The following is a 25,390-nucleotide window of genomic DNA, read 5'->3' on the forward strand; positions in this document are numbered from 1 at the left end:
ATTCATTCCTTTTGGCCCCTGAGTAGTATTCCAGGGCGTGGATGGACCAGTTTGTTTATCTACCTGAACAGCAGCGGTGAGGGTTCTAACTGCTCCATATCGTCACTTGGTCCTGTCAGTCGTTTTATTCTCCAGTGATTTTTAAAATCCAATAATGTTCCTTGCCTGAATTAATTATTCATTCGTGTAATTATGTCTATTTCCCTCACCTCTGGTCATCATGAGGGCAACTTTAGTTCAACACAATGCCTAGCATTAATTAATATATTAATCCAATAAATATCTGCTGAATGAATGGAATCTGGCATCCATCCATCCCCCCCCCCCACCAAAAGATGGTAAGCTAAATATTTTTAAACCTACTAACAACTTATCAGGACATTTCTTTCTTTCTACAACCACTCGGTGCTGTATCTGGATTTTGCCACTACATCAGAGATGAGAGGTCAAGCTTGACCTGATTCTGCTGCCCATCAAGGAGTGCCCCTGGAAGGCAGACAGAAGAAGTCCCTCTCAGGACTTCCCTGGCAGTCCAGTGGCTAAGACTTCGCCTTCCAATGCAGGAGGTGTGGGTTTGATCCCTGGTTGGGGAGCTAAGATCCCACGTGCCTCGCGGCCAAAAAACCAAAACATAAAACAGAAGCAATACTGTAACAAATTCAATAAAAACTTTAAAAATGGTTCACATCAAAAAAAAAAATCTTAAAAAAAAAAAAGAAAGAAAGAAAGAAAGAAAAGAAAAAGTCCCTCTTGCAATACAAAGCCTGCTAAGTGCAGGCACTGAAACCCCAATGCAGGGTAGTGTGGTTCGATTCCAGGCCCTCCAGCAAAGGGCTTTTGAAAATAAATGTGAATCTCAGGGGCAATGTTGTGCCCAGGTAGGCACTGCCTTGAAAGGCAGGGTCCTGCTTCTGTTACCAGACTGTGGGGTAGGATTCCTCCCAGAGAGCAGGGGAAGAGAAGATAAATGCTGCCACCTTCTCTCCAGCCAAGCCAACCCTGCACTTTATTGACACCGAGGTCCTCCCTACAGTGATAAAAGACCGTGATGTACCCTGACTGCCTCCCAAGGGCCACCTTGCCACATCTGGCTTCTTACAGCAACAAAACAATCTCTTGTGAAATGAGATCACACATGCCAAGTGCCCAGTACAATGCTGGGATCATAGCAAGCACTCAATAAATGTGTCAGGAATAGAAAATGGGGAAAGTTAACGTGATGGCAGACCATCTTTGGCATTATTATTTTAAACAGCTGCAGGTCTCCTTGACTACAGGGAGTTTTTCACTCTACAGGGACCAAGAGAAAGTAAGATGCACTAACAAAACCATGGCCTACCAATTATTTATATGGTATGGTCTGAATACATTGTAATTTAAGATGCAAAAGAGGAGCCTTCTGTCCAAATGAAACTACTTCTCCCTGGGAACAATTCCTATTCTCAGCCCTCTGTGGCACTTGCTAGAGGTGCTGGGGATTGGTCACCTCTCAGTAAGCAAAGCAATTAAGAAAAGGATGTCTGGATGTGAAATGATTTTTGCCACTGTCACCCTGCCCCCTCTCACTGCCAAAAGAAAAAGGTTAAAAATCACAGAAAGAGGGAGCAAGGAGGTTTGGTCTCACACATTATTCAAAGAAATCATTCCTAGAGAATGCTATTCTTAGTTAAATGGCTGACAAGTGAGGCTGCGGGCCTGGGGAATACATGCAGCAGAGCCCAGATGAGCAGGGCACTAGGCATTCAGCCTCCAGGATACTAGACCTTCTGGGATGGGGAGGAGTGACACTTGGAAGAAGCTCCTTCAGGGAGTTTCTATGCTGTAGGACGTGGATACTTCCCCCCAACTTCGCGAAGGAAGTGTTGACTCAAAATTGGCCCAGAGACTCAGGGTATAAAACCTTAGTTTTGTGACCGTAGTGAGGTGTAAAGATAGCGTACTTATCCTGAGAAATTATTCTCAGGAGGATTGTGAGTAGGCTCTAAAAGTAAGCCTCACCCCAACTCCAGTGAGATAAACTGTCCAGAATTGAATATTCCTACTTCCTGCCACACATCAGAGATCTCAGATTAGCCTGGCCAATGCTCCCCTTCACTGAGGAGTCACACTGCTATCGAAGGGGAGCAGTGACTCTACTGCCCTGACCAATTTTCCACATGGATGAAAACTGGAAGAAAAAGCTTTCTAACCAGAAACACGAAGTCAAATCTGACCCCCAGTCAGTCCTCCCACCCCGCTGCCATGGTGACCCCAGAGCAGCTGCAGTAGTTACGTGCCCTTTTCCAGCCTTCCCATGTAACCAGAGCTGAGAAAGTGAAAATCTAATATCCTATTAGCACAGAAAGCACAGAGTCTGTCCCTGGGCCTGGGCTGGGCTAAAAGCATCTGCAAATCAATCTGAAAGCTGTTCTACCTATTGGTCATTTCTTGAACACATTCCAATTTTAGAAAACATGGAAAAAAGATAAATGAACTGGTCAGAAAGCTCAGGAAAAAAAAAAGGTGCAGGGACTTCCCTGGTGGCACAGTGGTTAAGAATCCGCCTGCCAATGCAGGGGACATGGGGTTCGAGCCCTGGTCCGGGAAGATCCCACATGCAGCGGAGCAACTAAGCCCGTGCGCCACAACTACTGAGCCTGCGCTCTAGCGCCCACGAGCCACAACTACTGGGCCCACCGCGCCTAGAGCCTGTGCTCCACAACAAGAAAAGCCACCGCAATAAGAAGCCCGTGCACCACAATGAAGAGTAGTCCCCGCTCTCTGCAACTAGAGAAAGCTTGCGCGCAGCAACGAAGACGCATCACAGCCAAAAATAAATAATTTTTAAAAAAATTTTAAAAAAACAAACAAAAAACAGGTGCAAACTAGAACCAATCTCCACCCACAATGTTATGAGCCAACCTAAGAATATGGGGGAGGCGCTCCAACAGAGTCCTGGTAATAGCAGGGGCAGCACATTTTGAGACAAGAAGGCAGCAATCCTTTCTTTGTGACTCGTGTTTAGGAGGAGTCAGCAATTTACTCACAAAACATGGGACAGGAACCTGCCACCCCTGGAAGGCAGAACGGGCTGCAAACAAAGCTTCTCCTCCCATACTCCCAGAGACCCCCTTTGAGCCCAACTCTTGCCACCCTCTTCTCAGGTCAAAGGTTAAAATGCAGTTGGCTTGGAGATGAAATTTTAAAAGATGATGCACAAGATACACAGTGTTAAATTAAAACAAGCTGTGGAACAGTAGTACATGATCTCATGCTTTTAAACAGTTTGGGGGACGGCATTAGCAGAAAACATAATCCAACTATTAACGCAGATTACTTCTGGAGACTTGGGATTATAAGGGATTTTCACTTTGTTACATACCTATATAACATCTACCTATGTTTATAATGATTAAATTTTTTTACAGTGAACAAGTATATTACTCTTATAATAAGATTTTTTTTTTACATTTTTGGCTGCGCTGCGTGGCACACGGGATCTTAATTCCCTGACCAGGGACTGAACCGGTGCCCCCTGCATTGGAAGCACAGAGTCTTAACCACTGGACTGCCAGGGAAGTCCCAGAAAAAATATTTTTAAGGTGATGGGATGGTTTAAGTCGTCCCAATTCATAACGGTCACACCATTTCCTCTCTACTGCAAGGTTTTGGTTCGGTTTCTACTGTGACACTGGCTGTGAAGCGGCAGGTGGGTAGCAACACAGGCCCTGAGGCATGGAAGGCCTAACCACGGCTGGCAGGACTATGAACTCCCAAGCACTGCCCTTGAAAGTGATGATGCAATATTTTATTTGCCAGGATGAGCACAGTGCCAAGGTGCATGAGAGGGACACAAAAACAGGGACACAATGACTTCTGACTTTGAACTGCGTGGGGCAGTCCTGACGAACAAGTTTTATTTGGAATATCACCTCTAATTGGTTAGAAGTGACTGCCTGGACTACCACATGGAAACTGGGTCATGTGGCAATTCTACCCTGAGTAAAAGAGGGAGAGATGGGATGGGGCAGTCAGGTGGCAGCACAGGCTTTCCCTAAGAAAAGCACAAGTTCAGTAGAAAGCAGCCAGAGCTGGGGAAAACACCTGACTGACTAATTCATTCAGCCAGTCACCAGAATCTCAAGAGAGTCCCGATGCCCAATTCACAGATGTGCTGTGTCCAGGGAGGGAGGCGGCAGTCCTGCTGCCCCGGGCACCATGTCTGCAGCCCCAGCCCTCGGCTCAGACGGGAGCCACATGAGGAGGTGGCTACGGGTGGTGTCACAAGGGGGCTGAGGACACTGGAGAGGAACAGACAGCACGCCACACAAGGGTACAGTCTATACGACAACTGTCTAGACTCTTCAAAAAAGGTCATCACTAAAATAAAAAGGCAGAGAGAACTGTTCTCGACTGAAAGGGACTAAGGAGGCAACAGCTAAATGCACTGTGAATACTGACTGGATCCTAGAACAAAAGACTCAGCTGTAAGAGACAGTTTTAAGTCAATTGCGTACATCTAAACACAGATCTATATGAAATGCTCTTGAATTATGCTAATATTCTTAAAAGTGATGATGTTATTGTAGTTACAGAGGAGAAAGTCCTTAAGCTTAGGGATATATGCTGAGATTTTTAGAAGTAAAGTGACAAGGTGTCTGCAGCTCACTTTCAAATGGTTTAACAACAATACAAATTGTGGGGAGAAAGAGCAAATGTGGCAAAATGTTAACCACTGGTGAAGACTGGGTGACTCCTGTAGTACTCTTTCAATGGATTTGGCCACTTTCAAATTTAAAAGTTAGGGAGAAAAGAAAAAGGTCATAACTCGGTAAAGTCTGACCGGCAACAAGAAGGAAGACCAAATGTACCACGGGGGAAGCTGACCGCGACGACCAGCGCGCACTGAGCACTTCCGCGTGCCAGGCACCACACTCGGCGCCCCACGTGCAAGTCCCCCTGAACCCTGGCAGCCCAAGCAGGCAGGTCCTGTCATCACCCTCAGTTTACAGATGAGCAAATGGCAGAACAAAGATTCTAAATGCGGTCTAATTGCAGACCTGAAGCTCTATATCACTCTTCCCAAATGCCTCTCCTAGTGAATCTGTTTTATTTTAAGTACATCAGGAGAAAAATGCTACAGGGGCCTAAGAACGGGGAATGGTTAAATAATCTGTGATACAGCCATTTAATGGAACATTGTACGGCAATTAAAAGTCATATTTTCACAGAGTATTTAATGACAGGGGAACATGGTCACAAAATAATGTCTGGTTTAAAAGGTAATGGTTCTCAAAAAATGGTCCTCCAACATAACTCTTAGTTACTGAGTTCTTTTTCCTGCAGGAAAATGGGAGTAGGTAAGCTGGTAAACTCAGGGCTCTTTAGCCTCATATGAGTGATGCTAAAATTTTTTTGAGAACTATAATACCACATATTCTGAATTACGTAAAACTAAAAACCTATACACATGCAGAGAAATAAGACTATAAGGAAATACATCAAAATATCAACAGTGGTTCTCATTACGTGGAAGATAATGAATCTTTAAATTCTTTTTCAGTTTTTGCCTTTTGTTGAATTTCTACAATGAACATGCTTTAATTTTATGAAGAGGAAAACAAGTTCTTTTAGGAAACTGAGTACACAAAAGACAACTGCCCCCAACATACACATTAAACTCACAGATACCACATCTAATTATTTTCCTGAAATTCTATAAAAGTACAAACTAATGCCAATGAGGGGAAGCATATGACCAGAATTTAAAAGGAAAAGGAAAGAAAGAAGAAGAAAACAATGGAATTAAGGTATTCCAGGTTGAAAACCAATCATTCCATCAACAACTAATGTGTATTGTGTGCCAGGTTCTCCGAGACAAGGGGGACAGAGAATCCTGTTCTCAGGATTGAAATGTGCCGGGAAGAACTACCAGGAAGGTTACATTCAAAGTGCTGCTGGGGGTGGAAGAGTCCTGAAGAATGAGGACAAGTTCCAGAGGCAAGGAGGAACGTGGGACACATTTCAAACCACACGAAGGGTATATGCAAAGCAGAGAAATACAAAGAAATTCTGCTCTAGCCATATCCTTCTAATACATGGTGTGTATTCTTGTAAAACAATTTTAAAATTAATGCCTGTGGTAGTATGAAACAGGAAGAATGGGGAGGGAGGGTTGGAGGGAGGGAGAAAAGGCAGGCAGACAACCACAGCATAACAGTACTGCAGTAGTGCATGTAGGAGGGAGGAGTCGAGAGTGCGCAGGCATCTGGTAGGCAGTGAGGAAGCAAGAAGAGGTTTATAGTAGAGGAAACGCCACGTAATCAGGATGGACTGAGAAGGAGGGTGACAGTGGGGCAGTGGAAATGAAGTGGAGGAGACAGAGCCAAGAGATGACAAAGGACAGTGACACTCTTGGGAACTGATTAGATGAGTCAGAGAGGACCCTGAAGTTCCAAGCTTTTGGGTGTCAGGGTGAGCAGTGGTTCAATCTAACAGAGCTTTAAGAGAAGCAGCAGCTCAGTAGTGGCTGGTGGTGAACTGGGGACAGGGTTGAAGAGGTCTTCGCACCTGAAAGGATTCACAGGTAGAAGAACACCTGTAGAAGCACAGGTAGAAGACAGGCAGTGGACATAATGAAAAGCTAATCGCAGTCTAAGAGTCAGAGAAGCAAGGTGGGTATGGTAGATCAAGCCCACAGATGTGCTCAGCGAGAGGGCATGCGGGTAAAATTCAGGCATTTGGTGCTACCACAGGTGAGCCAGTCAAGGTGCCCACTGAAAAGGGAAGCTCACCCTGACAGGAGAATCCTAACTAATAAATGAAGAAGGAATTAGGGTGATCATTGTCTCAGGGAAGAATCATCAATGGATGCTAAAACTAGTGGGTGAAAATATTAGGAGAAAACAGATACTTACACAGTCTGAAAGCATTTCCCTACAAAATACTTATTCATACAATGGGGGAAGAGTAGCTTTACAGTGGAGAAGCTTGGCAGACACCACTACCTTAATCAAGGGATCAAAGAGAAAATCTCCAGTGATGGGACAAACTGACAACGCATGTCAATTGGTATGATGCACCGAGAAGGACACAGCCTCGCTTCCCTGCTGTTACTGCCACAAGTGCAAACATGAACCTAATCATGAAGAAACATTAAAAAAAAAATCCAAGTTGAGGAACCTCCTACAAGATAACTGACCTGTATTTTTTAAAATTATCAAGACCATGATGAAAAACAGATAAACTGAACTGTTCTAATTAAAGGAGACTAAAGAGACTTGATAATTAAATGTACCATTTAATGTGGTCTGAGATTAGCTCCTGGACCAAAAAAAATTTTGTCTTTTGCTATTAAAGGATGTTAATGTGACCAATGATGAAATGAAAACGTCTACAGATTAGATAGGTTAGTATTGGGTCAATGTCAATGTCTTAATTTTGATAACTGCATGGTGCTTACATAAAGGGAATGTTTTTAGTAAATACCCACTGAAGTATTTAGAAGTAAAGGTGCATCATATCTGCAACTTCCAAACATTTCAGAAAAAAAGATACACACACGATACAGGGAATGTGGTAAAATGTTAACATTTAAGGAACCTGGGAATTATAACTTTCAATTTCTTACAACTTAAAATTTTGGTAACTTTCCTATAAATCTGAAATCACTTCAAAATAAAGTTAGGGACCCCTCAAATGATATAAACTATCTCTCTGAAGTGCTAGGTCAACAAGGAGAGGCTTGAATCACTCAAACTTGCTTCCTGAAGATTTCCTCCTTGCCCAAGGCAGAGGTGCCAGGAAGAAACTGATATAAAACCAATGTCAAGAAGATGGACACTGACAAAAGGCTTTGGGTACAGATGGTCTAAACAAACTACAGATCTGCTATGATTATGCCAAGCGCTTACTGTGATTCACTCCTGGTGTGCTACTGAGAAAACCCTGGAAATAACTACAGAGTCTTTAGAGAGCTTCAATTTGAAACCCATTTCCCCTGATTTGGCACATCCTGAGTAAATATGAACACCACCACTCAGCTTAACATGATGCTGCTGAAATTATTAGCAGAGTTTGGTAGGCTGTCCACACCACACAATACTTAATATCATTGCAGGTAATACTGGAATTAGAAAGAACAATAGGGAGGTTATAATCCCTACCTTGGTTTCAAATTAGTAGCAGCCTATATCCTTGAGCTCACCTCTTAATGCTCAAGGGTCCACATAACCATGTGCCCACTATACCACCTCCTCAAAGCTCATCAGCTTTGAAAGTATCCAGGAGAAAATCAAGGGAAACAATGACATGAAACTGGAAGCTCCGGGGGTTACAAAAGAAATGCCAAGGATGGGAATTCCCTGGCAGTCCAGTGGTTAGGACTCTGAGCTTCCACTGCCGGGGCCTGGGTTCAATCCCTGGTCAGGGAACTAAGATCACACAAGCCATGCGGCATGGCCAAAAAGGAAAAAAAAAAAAAAAAAGAAAAGAAAAAGAAATGCCAAGGAGACACATTATGGGACCTCTAAATGAACAAAATAAATGTTTTTAACACAGGTAAAATTTTAACATTTCAAGAGCAATACAGAAAATTTTAAGACAGTCGGCCTTTGTGATAACACCAAGTTGCCAATGGAACTGAAATGCAGCTGCTTGACTAGATGATATCTAAGCATCTTAGCTGGTTTTTTACTGCAGGAAAAAAATTCTATCAATATATGAATTTCAGGCACCTGATCGATGGCCATCTACACATTCCTTTTATTAAACCAAAATGTGTTACCATTTGGGTCCAGTACAGCGCTGAAGTCACTGATAAATAAAACCCTTTCCCTGCTGAGAGACCTGTAGGGGACAAACAGGCTGCACGCTATGACAGGGAGCTGTGGGAGCACAGAAAAGGTATGCGAACCAGCCACAACCGCAGTCCTGACAACAGGACTGCTCCCACACACTGAAAGGCCTAACATATCTTGCACGACAGCCTCAAAACTACATGAAGATGGAGGATCCACAAGTCTGACAGCTGTCGGGATTACTCAGCTCCTTCCCAGAAAGCATCTCACGGAAACAAGAAATAATTCCAGAACCTCCAGATGGCTTAGCCTCTAGAAAGCGTCCTGTAAACAGTGAAAGCTATAATCGGCTCTGAGGTAACACTTACCTGTGGCTTCAATGTACTCAATACATCGCTCGATAAATACAGGAATCGGTTTCTCTGGAGTCACCACGGTTGTTAAGGGCACCCCAAAATAGTTACTCTCCCAGGTCGCCTTTGTGATGGATGGCCGGGGTTTGGGCTTTGGTTTCTGTCCAGGAAAGAGAAAAGAAAGCACAAAAACAAAGTGATTCTCAACATACAACTCAAACGTCAGTAAGGCTTCCAGAGGCGAACTCTCAGTGGTGTGGAAACTGTTACAAAGATTCCAAGCAGGATAAAGAGACCCACTTACTCATCTCATTCTTCCAAGTATCACACAAGATGCCGGCAAGTTGCCACATAGTCACACCTTGGGTGTGAAACTGCATTATCAGAACAAAGGTGTTTATAAGAAGCAGGCCATGTTTATTTAATAGCAATGAGATGACTGTCCAACATCCTTTATCAGGGGTACAATGGAGTAAACAGGAAAATTTCCAAACATTCCATACAGATAATAGATATTATACACTCAAGGATGGCTAAAATCTTTTTAAAAGATTAAAAAAGTGGAATTGAAAACTAATAATTTCCTCCTTCGAGAAAAGAGAGCATGCATTCTGCTGAAAGCCCAAGAGAAGAATTCCCTTTGATACATCAGCCTGGGGTTAATTCCCAATGGCTTCTGCATTAAGAAAGGGTAAAACCAACTAATCAGACATGACAAATAAGATAATTCCTTGTCTTTTCCTTCCTAGCAGTCACCTTCCTCATGTAGTAGGAGTAGCAGCAGCAACAACTACTTGCGAGCTGCTACGTACCAAGCCAGCCCCAGATGTTATTTCTATTAAACCTTATGGCATTCCATTTTACCAAGGAAAAATGTCTCACATGACACAACTAACAAGTGACAGTGCTGGGATTCAAACCCAGGAGGGTCTGTCTCCAAAGCCCACGCTCATAAACATTATTGAGATATTTTGCTCCAAAATTATTCAATCCTTTTATTTTGAAGATCACATGAGGAGGAAAAAATGCTCTAAACCGATGGTAAATTTCCTAAAGCTACAGAAATACACCTAAAATGTTGGGCTTTTGTTAAAATATCTACTAAAGAGGAGGATAACCGAACAGAATCAAGGTAAATGGACCCAGGTGTGTCTCCAGCAATTCAGTTTCATTTGCAAGTTAATGAGACTAATTTAGAAGGGCAGGTTTATTTAAAAATATGCCCCACTTAGAACTTAAAAGTATTTAGGGATCTCTGCATAAAATCCACTAAAGAGGACAGCTAACTAGCTTCGAGGTCAGGGTCAACCATTCCCTTTCCTTATCCTGCTCATCCTCATTCCTTTTGGTACCCCCTTTATACGAGAACAAATCACTTCCTGTTTAGTCTGAAATTCGCTGAGGACTTCCTGTGCAAACAAGTGGCAAAAAAAAAAAACAAAACCAGCTGAGAATAAACTGTACATGAAAGAAGGAACGAGGCCATGTCTGGACTGCTGGTTGACACTATCTGAAATGACAACCCAAAGGCAAAGATGACCCAGTCCTCACAAAGCCCGCTAACTGATCTGGTGTGGAGGACTGTAATGCAGTGTGAATGGATCCGAGGGTCCCAGAGAAGAACATGCCCTCCACAAAGCCTGTCACTGCGATATGCCTGCTCCTGGGAAAACCAGTGACACAGCCTCTCAGGCTGCAGGGAGTGGCTGCTTCTCTCTCCCCTGTGCAGACTGCCTGAGGCAAACAGGCTCTGATTTCACACTTTTTACCAAAGAAGTATGGAAAAGCAAATTAATGATTTATCTTGACGTGAAATAATTTAACCAATCTAGACTCTCCCTAGCATCTTCTACTTACAAGAAATACAACATAAAGAATTTAAGCTTTCAAATCTAACAGACCTGGGTTTGAATCCTGACTGAGAAGTTCTGTGACTTTGGTCAAGTAATTTAGCACCTTGGGGACAGCACCCTCCTCACGAGGTGGTCCTGAGGGTGAAATGATACGATGTACTGAAAGTGGCTCAGTGCCTAGAGCGCAGTAGTTGCCCAACAATGTGAGAAGGGCTGAGTGTTTTCCATTGTTACACACCGTAGCAACCCGTAACAATGTATCAAGTGAGGCTCTCCCTTAAAAATGCCATACCATTTAAACTGTCAGCTGAAGAATCTGAACACACAAGGAAGACCATCCGGATTTAAGCGACATTCTTTTGGCCAACCCCAACCAGGCAGCATTTGCCAGGCAAAACTAACATAACAATAGCATTGTTCTTCAATAAAACCTTGAAGCTTCCAAATAAACTGCTGTTATGGAATAAAAAAAAATGGAACTTTAAGAGAGCTACCAGGAAGCTACTTGCAATCACTGTAATGCCTTCTGACCATAGTTCTAGTAAACAGACAATAAATTTTAATCTCATGCTTCCTCCACCCTCTCAATACTAGAGCAAGATGATGAGGTGTGTTCTAACAGTCTAAGTGAGCTAGAAAATTCAGCCTCCATCAACTGAATACTTACTAAGCACCGGATCCTTGCTTAAGTTCTTTATATGTGTTATTTCATTCCAGATTCACAACAGATCTGTAGATATGGGTGTTAAAACTCCATTTTACAGATGAAGAAGCTGAATCCCAGAAAAATTCAGTTACTTGCCCAAGTCAGTTCTGACTACAAAACCTGCGTTCTTAACCACTATGGTTCATTACCTTCCTCTGAAAGTTCCTGGGATATGCAGAATAAATAAATGGATGATTAAATAAATGATTAAGGGGGTACAATGACAATCTGAAGAACTTCTAAAGGTAATAAAGACCACATAAAATACCAGGGATCTTTAAGCTGGGCAAGGGAAGAATGGGGCATGATGACAGCTATTTCAAATAGCTACAGGACTATCTCATGAAAAGAGAGCAGATGATTTTGTATAGTCATGTTAGGAGAGATAAGAGGAAGACAAAGAGGCAATTTTGGCCAGAGAAATTTAAAAAACAAAAAACCCCCAGCTGTTTAAAAAGGAAAGGACTGCTCTGTAAGTATTGGAAGCAGAGGCTGCAACCTACCCGCCATACTCATTGTCAAGGAGATTCTGCTGTCAGATGGAAGGCTAAATTAGAGAGCTGCTCTTTTTTTTTAAAAGGTAATTTTTTAAAAAAATTATTTATTTATTTTTGGCTGCGTTGGGTCTTCGTCGCTGCACAAGGGCTTTCTCTAGTTGCCGCGAGCAGGGGCTGCTCTTCGTTGGGGTACGCGGGCTTCTCACTGTGGTGGCTTCTCTTGCTGCGGAGCACGGGCTCTAGGCGCGCGGGGGGCTTCAGTAGTTGTGGAGCACAGGCTTAGTTACTCCGCAGCATGTGGGATCTTCCCGGACCAGGGCTCGAACCCGTGTCCCCTGCATTGGCAGGCGGATTCTTAACCACTGCGCCACCAGGGAAGTCCCAGAGAGCTGCTCTTATCCCTCTCACCTCAAAGAGTCTAATAAGATCTAACTTAGTTCAGCACTTCAACTTACAAAACAGAGAGTAAGCTTTGGCAACGGCATCAACTCCCGTTGTTGAATGACATGGATATTCATTCTCATTCTCCCTAAGATTTAAACAAACTCTGCTTTACAGAATGTCAAAATACCTCCTTGAAATAACTGAAGGCTCTCTAGGGTGTCACAACATCAGGCAGGGATTCTTGCACAACTAATTCTAAACCTTCCTAGGAAGGAAATCAGACTTTGTGGTGCATGCCAAGAATTGGACCAGATTGTTGACAAAGCAAGCAACACCTCAGGCATCTGAAGGGTTACTGGGCACACGTCAAGATGGAAATGCCATTCTTCTGAGTGGCCTGCCAGATGTCTCAGTCCCAGGTCAGATATGTGTCACTCATTAGGGAGTCAGTGGAGCACTCTCAACGGCAGGTCCCTGGAGAGAAGAAAACAACACCGTCCCAACATCTATCTTCTTTCGGGCTCACTCATTAGCAGGCTGAACTGAAAAAACCATCTAGCCAGAGGAAACCAAGTCCCGAGAACAAACTACACATCTGCATGTCTAAGTTTAGAGTCTGACTGGGTCCAAAATGGAAAATAATAGTGATTAATCACGAGTGGCCATGTGCTAGACACACTGTGCTAGGTGCTCTGCACAGTTATCTGAAACCTCACAACCACCCTTCGAGGTAAGGGTTACTAACCCCATTTTACAGATGAGAAAACAAAGGCTCACACAGATTCACACCCAGCACTGAGAGAGCCAGGATTCAGAGGCCAGTGATGTATGAATGTCAAAGCCCCATGTTCCTTCCCCTACATGAACTATCTCCATGATGAAACACACCGCTGACATAAACAAAGGACTGGGTCAGCTCAAATCATCTTCACCTTGTCCTTTGGATAGATATTTTTTGAATAAATAACATAGTCCATTGTTCTTTACTTCACAGTTTCCTTAAAAACATGCCTGATTCTTAGTCTTGATACTAACCAGGTGGCAAAGGAAACAAAGAAATAAACCAATAGTTTATGCCAGTGTTGCACTGGGGAGAAATGGTGATTGGAATCTGCCTCTGGCCTCTCGGCCTTTCTGAAACAAGAAAAGAGCATAAAGGGGAAACTCCTGCTTATGGGACAGTACGCCCACTCCAGAGCTCCTCCAAGTCCACGGGGCAAGAAAATGATTAGAATGCCAGCCAAAGAATAAGTAACAGCCAAGAGAAGGACCCCTTCTATCAGCCTGTAAAATGACTGGGTTCCAGAGCCTGATGTGCAGTTGACACTCAATAAATTTCTTGAACAAAAACAGTTTCCAATAATGCACAAGGCCAATGTTTCTTTATATTTTTTTCAAGTTTAGCTGAGATGATGACTATCTCTGTGGGTACCAGAGTATTTTTTTCGTCTTCTAACATTGTGCTGCTCTTACTAGGATGTGAGGTGAGGTTCCGAACGTCATGTTCATACTGAGAGTAGTACATCACAGACTCCGATTTAAAAAACAGATGACGTCATGAATTCCCTGTATCACTCTGCGAGCACTGAACAAGGGAGAGTCATCTACATACACATATGACCATTTTCCTAATGGGCTAAGTTTCCAGTGTGCAGGAATCTAGGCATTTTTCCTTTTTAATGAATTATACCCAAGGTCACCTAACAGACTAGCAGCAGAGCTAATACTGAAGTCATCTCTCGCCCTCAATGAACTTACAATCTAATGGGTATTAGAGAAGATATATGTCTACAGCAAGCAAAGGTGATCTAGATATCAGATAAAAACCAACTGAGTCACAAAGAAAAAAAAGTCTCCCACAGCCTCAATGGAGAGGTCAGCCACTCTTTCTGGATAAAGAATATTCTATCTTCTATGGAAACAGCAGGTACAGCTATTCAGTGATCCTAAACTGCCAACTTCAAATATTCTCTCCCCGTCTCCATAAATACCCTTATCCATGTCAAATTACTTATCCAGATTTTAGGGTCAGAAAACGTGGTCATTGGAGTTGTACCACCTAGCACAGCCTATTAAATGCTTGGTAACATACCTAATAAAGCAAATAAAAAACAGACTCCAGTCTGCGTTTCTGTTTTTAAGGAGGAATGCCACATACAGGATGTAGTCTGGAACAGGGACAGTGTCCTCTGAACGGGGCAATTCTCCCTCTTGAGAGTGAAACTGATAGCAGCAAAGCCCTAGAGGGTCACACACATGGGTTGCCAAGTTGTAGAGTGGCACACCCTGAACCAACTGTAACTGGTAGGAATCTTAGAAAAACCAGAAGATTCCATAAACTACATTACTCTAGCTTTCCCCCAAAGTGTTTTCTTGCATTCTGTATTCAACATTACAGCTTTCTGATTGGTGATGATTCTCTCGTATTTCCAACACAGCTTCAAAAGGACCTTTTCAATTAAGTTACTCACTCATGCCCCAAATGCATTCTTGGCTGACTGGTGCTCCCCCTTCTGGCTCTGAAAAAATCTAAGCCCAACTTCAAGAGAAAACCTGGGGATGGATCTGTTCTGACTGGCAAAATCTATTATGAAAGCACAAATGCTCAGCCTCGTCTCCTTCAAGCTGGCAGTTAGTACTATGACCCGGTCACTCTCCAACTTGGAGCATCTTTATTTAGGGATGAACCAGGAAGTAGCACAAAGTCTCCTAGCATCCCTCACCCTCCCTCTTGCATGGTGGGAAAAGAAAGGCATGTCATCCCCTTATAGGCACCAAATAAATTGAGACCATAGCTTTTTGCCCTATAAAGGCATGAATCTGGGTCAATCCCTGTTGCCTTCTCAGGCTGAATGGCCAATGCAGTAGGGGGCTAAGCAGGGAGGAGGGTCCACTAGTTCCAGGAAATGTTTATAAACATTCCTACCTGGTTCGACACCCACTGAATCTGGACTTTCCAGAGCTGTTGGGGGTCAGTTTTTACCTGTTAGCCTCCTCTCAAATACTGTATAAAAAGTATTCAGAAGGCCTTTCTCTATGGAAGTAGAGGTGATCCCTGACTCGAGCTGAAATAATCTGAGTTCCTACAAAGATATTTCAGTATCACTAGGTGGTAGAGGAGAACAAGTTGGCCCAGTGAAGATCGGAGCAATTCTCTGTTCTTTGAAAAATAGATTTGGGTTGCCTATTGTAATTTTTTTTTTTTTTTTTTAAAGAACAGGTGTGCTCTAAGCTAAAGCAGATAGTTAAAGATAGCCTATTTTTGTCACCAAAAACAAACTACAGCAGTTCTTTGGGCTTAAAATAAACTGAGAACCGAGTGACACCAGTTCAAAACAATTTCTCAAAGTTCCAGTTGCTATTTCAGTGTCTCCATGCCTTTTTTGTCCTCTACTCAAGTAGACACTGAAGCTAGAAACAAACAGCACCACGCTGTTCTTAGGGGGCAGTGTGGGGAAATAGATGTTTTTAGATAATAACCAAAGTCCTTTGTCTAAAATGAACAAATTGACTGGATTGATTGAGTACTCCAACTGTGTGCCTGGCTATTGAATATTACCATCTTTCTTGGAGACGGGACTCTAAAAACCCACTGGAAGCAGACAGAAGTCAGAAGACTGGGGTTCCAAAATCTCAACTCCTCCACTCAGTAACTACACTAATTTGGGAGCACTGAGACTCAGTTTCCTCATCTCTAAAACCAGGACTTTAAAAAATCACTTCCTTAAGATTGTTAAGCGAAATAGATGAAAAAGTGATGTGAAAATACCTGGTACTGTACCTGGCATACAGCAGGTATACAATAAATGCAGGAAAGTACAAAATCTTTCACATGGGATCCGTAGCCCTCTGTTATTCTGCCCAGTTCTCCCTCACCCTCTACAGTAGCCACTCTAGGTCTCTTTCAAGTCTTAGCACATGCCACATTTTTTTCAGCTCCAAGTTCCACACTGTTTTCTCAAAAGCTCGACCCAGGAAGCCTCCATCTTCACGGACTTTGTCTGCTTCACCCTTTAAGTCTCAGCTTTACATATCATTTCCTCCGGGAGCTTTCCCGGATATCCTAGGTGAGGGTAAAACTCCTTGCTATACAATTCCTTAGCACCCTGTACCTCCACTCCGGCAACATTCAAAATGCACGTAAACACATGTATAAAATCTATCATTCTCTGTTATGGTAAACTAGATGAACGCAACTACCACACATATGATACTTAGCACAACACCAGGCATACAAGTGCTCAGGAAATGCCCGTGCGTGGAGCTGAATGTTTCCTTCCTAAAAGAATGAATGAACATGTGCTTCAGAGCAAGAGTACTTCTTTTAAAAGATAAAATTCTTTCGGGAATCAGAAAATCCAAGGTCCAGTCAGCGCCCCTACCCCACTTTTAAGACCAAGGTATTTATCTGGACTCAGAGCTCATGGGGCAGGGCTAGCCTTTTCTGAAGCACACACTGAGAGTCTTTCCCGAGCAGGTTACAAAGAGCTCATATTTCATACCATTCAGCTTGTCAAAATGCAACATCCCTCCCTGTGGAGCGAGCAGTCCAATTCCCCAGCTGGTTTTTATTCACACTAGAAACTTTAACTCCGTTCTAGGCCTCACAAAATGAGAGCTGTGTCCACACAAAGCCACAACAACCAGCCAATTCACTGAATCCAATGAAATAAGCCAATTCACTGGGGGGGGGGACACAAACTGTCAAACTGGTTACTTGGTGCCTTATAGACCAAACAATGCGTGATTGAATTGGTTTGCTTTTCAATAGGTTGTCTTGTCATGTGGTAGCTAGAGTGAGTGAAAGATTTTCTTTATCATTCTGTTTTGTCTTTAAAAAAAAAAAAAAAAAAAAAACACAAAATAAGAGCACATCAGATAGAAGGGTAAAATAGCCAGTAATGTCTTCTCTAAATCTGTGGTCAAGCACAACGAATTCAGCAATTTGAGCTTGCCCAAACAGCACATTGTGTGGAGCAAGGCACCCCAGCCTGTTTTTTGGCTTTAAAATAAGACCCTGCTGGTCCTGATCTCATCTTTGCAAACGCATGGCACTGGGAGACAGAGACCATGTGCAACGACAACTCTGTACGGACAAAGCATCTATTCATGGACCCCACTGAAGTGCAAGCGTAGATTTTCAATTTCATTCAGCTGAGTGGGGAAGGCTCCCACTATGAGGGTGGGTTGCTCAATGGTTCAGCTGGGAAAAGGCCCCGGAATGAGAGTCAGCTTTACAGTTTGCACTTTCATTAGTAGAAATGAAAGCCATTCCCTCACTCCAACTCCAATTTTACAGTAAGGAGCTAATCTAGCATATTAGCCAAGGGCACTGAGCAATTTCTCTTTCTCCACATCACACAGGTACCCAGAGCATAGCTTTTTTGGTTGTTGTTAGGGCTGTTGCTAGGGTAAGGGAGGAGAAAGCAGCTAAGTAACACACAGGGTTTAAAACTTATACAAAAGGGAGGGACAATGTTGGTCCCTCAAGCTCTCAGCTAGACCAGACCAGTTTTCTCCTCTCCTTGAATACAACATGCATATTTTCACCTTCAAGCCTTTCCCCACCTCACACCACTTCTTCAATTCTACTCATTCTTCAAGGTCAAGTTAAATAATAATAACTAATGCTTATCCAGCATGCAGTATGCTCAGTGTTTTACAGGCACAATCTCATTCCCTCTCTCACACCATATGAGAAAGGTGCTACTACCAAGTTCGTCCCTTTTGCAGAAGGGACGTGGAGACGTGAATCAAGTGCTCGAAGGCCCAGCAAGGAAGAGGAGGAATTGGGTTTTGACTTAGGCCCCCTGATTCCCAGAGCTCCTGATCACCACACACTGCACTACCTTAACCACCCCCAGCACAGGATATCTGCTCTGCCCCACACAGACCCCCTCCCCTCACCCTCTTAGGCAGACCACCTATTTTCAGAAGCTGTGTAGGTCTTGCTGCCTCAACTGGGTGCTAAGGTCTGGGCAAGAAGGGTCTGTGCCATTTCCCCAGTGGTGTGTGGCATGCAGGAGGAACTAAGTGTGTTTTCCATTACCAAATGGCTCTCCCCTCACTTCAAATAAATACTGTACTGCTTTGTCATGCCAATAAAAATCAAAGGCCAAATTCCCCATGTAGGGGCTGGCTTGGCATTCTCTGCCCCATGGTACCTTGCTTTTCCAGTAAACAAGTGTCAGTCTGATTTCTTAACGGCAGCAAATTTCAATAGGAGGTTTGCTCCAACCAGGAACAGAATGAAAACTCTGCTTATCTCTGCACTAGGATGACAAAGCAGCTATGCTCATTTTAAGGCACCATTTTCCAAGGCAGGAAAAGACAATTTCACCTTTTACTCACTCTTTCCAAAGGATACTCCTAAATGACTTCTGGCACGCTATTGCTCTTGGGCCAGAGGTATCATTTTTATTTGACTAGGAGAGGTGTGGCCCACATAACCCAGACAGACGGGAAGTGGATCACTTCTTGCACGCTGACCCAGCAATCCAGCATGAGGCAGCTCTAGGTTAGGAGGCACTCATTACCAGCGTGGAGGCGGCCGTCTCAGAGGCTCACTGTGACCAGCCGTTCTCTGCTGAGCCTGCTCTTTAAAGCACAGCTTGTTTGGGAATGTGTTTTAAAAGCTTTATTTTCAACAGTATTAAAAACGTAGCTTGAAGTCGGAAAACCCGTTATGATTCACAGTGTGATATTATGCCACCTTCCTAATTCCCAGGTGTGCAGACACCTCCACACTTCGAAGACTGTCAGCGTTTAGATACGCTGTGCTGGCAACAGTCTTCACCGGGAGTGGAGGAGGAAGAGAAGAAGGCCAAAATGTTCAAAATGTTTGGATTCCAGTATCATCAAACAGGAGAGCTCTGGGGAAATACTGGCAGGCTGGTCAGGCTACTTTCTGGCTTCCTAATAAGAACTGCTTTCCACTGGTCTGCCCGCTACTAACTTGGAGAACAAAATACTGCAGGCAGATAAAGGTACAGAAATGTAAAAGCAAACCATAGGGAGAGCAAACAGAAGAATGCCTATGATATTTACTGATATACAGCTCAGAATGGGAGGGGAACAGAACACACAATGATACTGCCCTGCCCTTTCTGAAATTCTATAGGTAAGAAAATTCTGGAAGCTCTGGCCAGTGGTGATTGAGAAGCATGCTGTATGCTATCAGGGAACACAAAGTGAATAGGTTTTCCCTGTGAGGGCCATGGCACCATGTTCCTCCATCTCCAAGGACCCTCTTCACCAATATGAGCTGCAGAACTGGCCTCCAGATAGTATTTTACAACAGAATTGTCAGCTCTCAAAACAGGCTGGACTCAAGATCCTTCTGATTTGGTATGTCTTGTAATAACATAAGTTTTGGGGAATCTTTCTTCCAAAGTTCCCTAAAACGCTTTCAGACAAGTGACTTTGTTCTCTGCCATTTCATGGTAGGGAGAGGAGCAAAAGCTTTCAATGCAGAGAAACCATCCTGTATACACAATGCTGGGGGCGGGCCCGCATGTAACAGTCTGTTGACAGAGTTCTGTTGTGGTGTCTCACCAAGATGTCTTTCTCTGAAAAACAAAAGGTATTTCCCCTACTCTAAATGGGGAAAAAATAAAGTTGAGAAATACCTTTTCTATCTCAAAGCCTAAGCCCAAGAGGACAGGGCACACTGCCCTGCACAGCGCAATTCCACGCAAGATAGAGACTTCATTTGCTCCTACATGTGGGGCTGTTTCCTCTACATCTGACAGCAGGCCTGATATTCCTAATACACATGGTTTACTTTTTCTTTCTTTTCCCCTTCCTGCCCCACTTGTGGTCCCTAAATCAAATCTGAAGCTCTCACTGATAGCAGCAGCAACTCACTCAAGGAGCTGGAGGGCGCTCCAATTTTACAAACACGGGACAGGTTTATAACTCACAGAGACAAGATTATTTTTCATTTAGGTACTTGAAGACCCTTCACTGATTTATGTGTGCAAATAAAATAACCATCTAATTTTTCCTAATCTAAAATGTAGCAACCTTTACAGATCAGCAAGGGGGAAAAGGAGCATTTAAGAGATGTATGGATGAAATGTTTGTTTCTCAGTCAAAGACTGAGGGCTGTGATTCTGGGTTCTGCTGTTTAAGTGAAGAAAGGCCAAGCACATTGTCACTGGCTTGGCTGTTTGTCAGGACACTGACAAGTTCTACATGATCTGCTCATTTTGGTAATTACCTAACTATTGTTTTGGACAAAGACAACTCGGGCTGTCTATCCAAAGTCCTTACCACTTGAGAGCTACCAGTAGTAGCTATCTGAGACACTGCTTATTTTTTAATGCTAAGTCAAAGAGTAAAGACACACACCCACACACCCACAGGGCAGTTTTTTTTACCAGAGTAAGCTGTCCTTGAAAATCTTCATCATCATCAATGAACTCTTACCAAGACACTGTGCTGTGCAAGCCACTCCTATAACTCATTCCTAAACTCGTGTCTTACCTTAGTGTTCCTTCTTAGACTGCGAAGAATATTCCTCCTCCTTGGGTCTTCATCTGTCTCATACGGAATGACGGCACTGTCCCCTTTATAACCCTGGGATGCCTGATCCTCCTCTTTCTTTCGGATGGGCCCAAGCTCATCATCGCTCCCCACGGTGAAGCTGGTTCGGTAACTAGCAAACCTCCCCAGCCGGCTGCATCTCGTCCTGTACAGCACTGGCTTGCTCACGATGGATACCTTGCGTCCTCGCTCTAGAGAACTAGTGTCCATTTCGCTGTCGGAACCATTCCCACTGCCGTTGGACTGGGCTTTGTTGATATTCCGAATGGTGATGATTTTGCCTTGGGTGCTGTCGTGGGGCACTGAGTATATGTTTTCTTCTTCATTCCTTGGCTTGACCACAGCATCCATGGGTTCGGCATAATCAGAAGGATCGAACCCATCTGGAGGTAGCCAGGTGCTAGAAGACACAGACTTCCTCTGTCCATCTCTATGGCCTTGGTCTAAATAAGACAGATCCCCCTTTGTAATTTCAAAATGGACAGGAGGCTTTGGTTTGACTGGCGGAGGTACTTTGTTGTTCAGTTTACTCTCAAAATTGCTCATGATGAAAGACAGCCCATCATTTCCCTCCAGTTCCATAGAGAGCTTAGAATGGTCTTTGGACAGAGAGGGCAGTGATGTGTCTTCTCGAAACAGGCTATAAGAAGGGGGCTCGATATCTTCTTCTGAATCCTGCAGGTTTGAGTTGCAGAGCGGAGAGCCTGCCCGGGGGGAGTTAAACACCTCTTCTGTGGTGCTGCAGGCCTCGGCAGCATTGTCGTACATATGAGTAGCCTCGATTATGTTCTTTTTGTCCACCACATCTTTAAAGAATGGGTGGAAGAGCTCAAGTTTATGCTGGGGTTGGCTACAGGGGATACTTGTGAACTTTCCATCAATTTCTTGAGCGATCTCCTCCCCCTCGGTCAGCTGCTCCCGACTTACGTCATTATCCAGGACATCTACAGCGCCGTCAGTGAGTGCAACCAGCTGGATGGGGATAATATCCTGCACTTCACAAAGAAAGGCACGCAACATAGCCAAGGAGGCCTTACGTTTGGCTGAATAAAAAACAATGTACCCATGGACCAATCGGCTTTTTCTGATGCTAAATGAGGAATGGTATGAAAGAAGAGAGAGTTCAATGCGCTTCTTGTGTAGTCCGATTGGTAGTTCAAGTAAAACAGAGTTGCTGCTTCCGCAATGGGAAGACTTACAGGTTTGGGACTGAAGGACGGGAAAGAGTATGTCATCTGCACTAAACGGATCTCCACACATCAGACACATGACAATTCGCAGGTCAACATCAGCCAGATCTTTGATGCTAGCAGTAGAACTGACCAGGTTTAAGTTACGCTTGGAGTCCAGGAGTCCTTTCAAAACTTGACTGATTTGCTTTTCGTTAATGTTGCGTCCGTAACCAATGCCAGCGGAAGCAGGGTCGAGAAAGACACACTGAAGTTTGCTAGCAATCTGCTGACCTTGCTGTATTAAGCTATGCAGGGTCTCTCCACTGGTGTCTCCTCTTTTGTTAACCAAAATTAAGGTCAGGGGGAGATGCACTAAATGATTATCTCGCCTGCCAAGTGTGGACTCTCTGCTCTTCTCTATACTCTCCACCACATAGGATAGAGACTCCTTTGAATTGTAAAGGCAGAGACAACCATGGGGCTGAAATGTTGGTGTTTGGAAAGAGTTCACAGGAAGCCTGACATTCCCTTCTATTGGCCTCAGGGAGAGCTCATACATTTTACCATCTATTACATACTTATCATCATTTGTACAAAGAGCTCGAATCTCATTGGCCAACTCTCGTGCAAGGCCGTCCTTGCCCAAGATCACCAAGTTGATTCTATCAATGTTGGGGTCAGAAAGTGAATTTTTCTGATTCCGGTCAGATGGTCGGATAAACCGAGAACTAATCAAGTGCTCGATCTTAGCATCCACACAGGCAGGGCAGCTAGGGCATGTTTCCTTTGTTGGGTGGTACACAAAATGAATGTGCTTCAGAATAAGGGCATCACGCTCTGCTTGGAGCTTCTGTAATGCCTTAAATCGCTGTTCCTCCCCCAGAACATCCTGAATGACACCCATCTTCTCCTTGCTGGGCTTAGCATCCAGCTCCAGCTCATAAAACAATTCCGAATATTCCAAAAGCAGCTCCTGAAACTCTTCCTTTGCTTTGTCTATAATTTGCTTTTGGTGTTTGCCATAAATATCCATGTATACAGATTCTTCTAGCCACTGATAGAAATCTTCATTCATAATAAAACTGCGGGCCTCTTCCCAAGGCTTTCCAGGAGTTATGAAAGGAGAGGTCTCCAGGTTTTCTTTGAATGCCCTTCTCATCTCAGCTCTTTTCCTCTCGTTCCGCAGCTTCTCTAAGTGGGCCTCGTACAGCTGCTCTGCAGGGACGGTATCCATTAAGTCAAAGGGAATCCGCTCGTTCTCGATGTTGTCAATGTGGCTGGTGGCATCCCACGGTGTCTCTTCAAGCACAACAAACCACTTTAAGAATTCTGGCTTGGTCTCCAAGAGCTTTTTGGCTTTTATGCAGCTTAGGTGGTCTATTTCATCTAGATTGGGTATAAGAGCTTCAAAAGCTAGTGGGAGGGCTGCCAGGTACAGCTTCCTCCTGCGCTCAATATGCTCATGCTTGAGGCGATGGATGTGCTGGAGAAACAGCTTCTTGGCTTTCTGAGTCCCTTCCAGGTAGACATAGTCCTGGTACTCAGGAGAGGCCTGCATCTTTCGGCTGACACTCAACCAATTCTCATTGTGGTTTTTCACAATGCGACTCACCAGCCACTCATACTTGTCTTTTGCTGTAGCTATCTGCTGACTCTGCTGCTTGAGAGCTTCAAAATAAGGAATGATTTTCGTCTTTCCCCGACTTTTATCAATGAGTTGCACTAAGGTGCTGAAAGCTAAGTCCACATTTACATTGGATCTTGCTGAGGTCTCCACAACCTGGAGGTTCTTTTTGCTTAAGGCAAAAGTATGTGCATCTCTAATGTACCGCTCAACACCCTCATCGCACTTAGTCAGGACCACCACTATGGGCTTTTTTGTCTTTGCAAGCTGATTGTAGAGATTAGAGACAAACTTGAGCTGGTCATCAAAGTTCCTATTCATGCCCCTGCTAACATCAATACCAAGAAGAAAACCATCAATTAGCAGCTTTCCATCTGGCATTTGTTTCTGCTCAAAGTCCTGCTCCAGCCCCAGCTGGTCAGTGCAAAAGTACATGAGTTTTTCAGCTGATGCGAGCTTGGTTGCAGCAGCTCTCTTGATATAGGGCTGCAGGGCCGTGCTCCGGTGAGGCTGAAAAGTCTGATCATCAATGAATTCAGTCTGCTCCACAACGTGCATCTTACATTCCACACAGTCCTCCAGGGAACGGCTAACTTCCCCCCAGTAGAGAAAGTGGTCATTGTTGACCACTCGCCCACCAAAGTCACTGGTGCTGAGGACAGAGGTATGGTCCAAGTGAAATTCGTCAGCACTCGGGCGCACAAAGCGGTTGCACAGACAAGACTTCCCAATGCCGCACTGGCCCTTCTCCTTCTCCGTCCCAGACAATCCCACCACACTGATGTTGTAGGTGGGAATGCGGACATCTTGCTTTCTTGCCATCATCATCGTCGACACATCCTGCCACAATCAGCTACTTCCAAGATCAGATTAGTGTTTTCCAGTGGACCCAATGGCTTCCCCACATTATCAGTGGGGGCCGGCTGCCCACGAAGCAAAAGTGTCAGATCTCATCGTGCTTGTATACCAGTACGAGGTTAGTTTTTGCCACTTCTCATCGCCAATTAGCCAACATTTCTTCCTAGGTGGGGGAGGAAAAAAGAAAACCAATCAGCATCATAATTTTGAAACCAATTTTAATCACCAAACAGTAGGAAAAATCAATTTTATTGTTCAACAAATAATTACAGTAAACATCAAATGTACGAGGCCTTAAGCTGGGTAAAGACATAAGAGCAAATAAGACTGACATCTGGACTTCCCTGGTGGCGCAGTGGTTTAGAATCCGCTTGCCAATGCAGGGGACACAGGTTCAAGCCCTGGTCCGGGAAGATCCCACATGCCGCGGAGCAACTAAGCCCATGTGCCGCAACTACTAAGCCCACGTGCTGCAACTACTAAGCCCACGTGCTGCAACTACTGAAGCCCACATGCCTAGAGCCCATGCTCCGCAACAAGAGAAGCCACCGCAATGAGAAGGCCACGCACCGCAACGAAGAGTAGCCCCTGCTCGCTGCAACTACAGAAAGCCTGCACA

The 25,390-nt window shown here is 44.0% G+C and overlaps 1 protein-coding gene across 2 annotated transcripts in view; it reads right to left on the reverse strand.

Moving 5' to 3' along the window:
* The window catches only part of ARHGAP35 (Rho GTPase activating protein 35), a 120,486-nt gene that overhangs the window by 53,129 nt on the left and 41,967 nt on the right, over nucleotides 1–25,390 (reverse strand). For both annotated transcript variants that reach the window (XM_036832703.1, XM_036832704.1), the window contains exons 2-3: nucleotides 21,058–24,934; nucleotides 9,146–9,290 (exon numbers count right to left, since the gene is read on the reverse strand). In XM_036832703.1, the coding sequence (XP_036688598.1) occupies nucleotides 9,146–9,290; nucleotides 21,058–24,741 (3,829 nt within the window). In that variant the 5' untranslated portion in view covers nucleotides 24,742–24,934. The remainder of the gene's footprint in view (nucleotides 1–9,145; nucleotides 9,291–21,057; nucleotides 24,935–25,390) is intronic.

This window comes from Balaenoptera musculus, chromosome 19 (assembly GCF_009873245.2).
Source record: "Balaenoptera musculus isolate JJ_BM4_2016_0621 chromosome 19, mBalMus1.pri.v3, whole genome shotgun sequence".
In the NCBI taxonomy this organism is placed as follows: domain Eukaryota; kingdom Metazoa; phylum Chordata; class Mammalia; order Artiodactyla; family Balaenopteridae; genus Balaenoptera; species Balaenoptera musculus.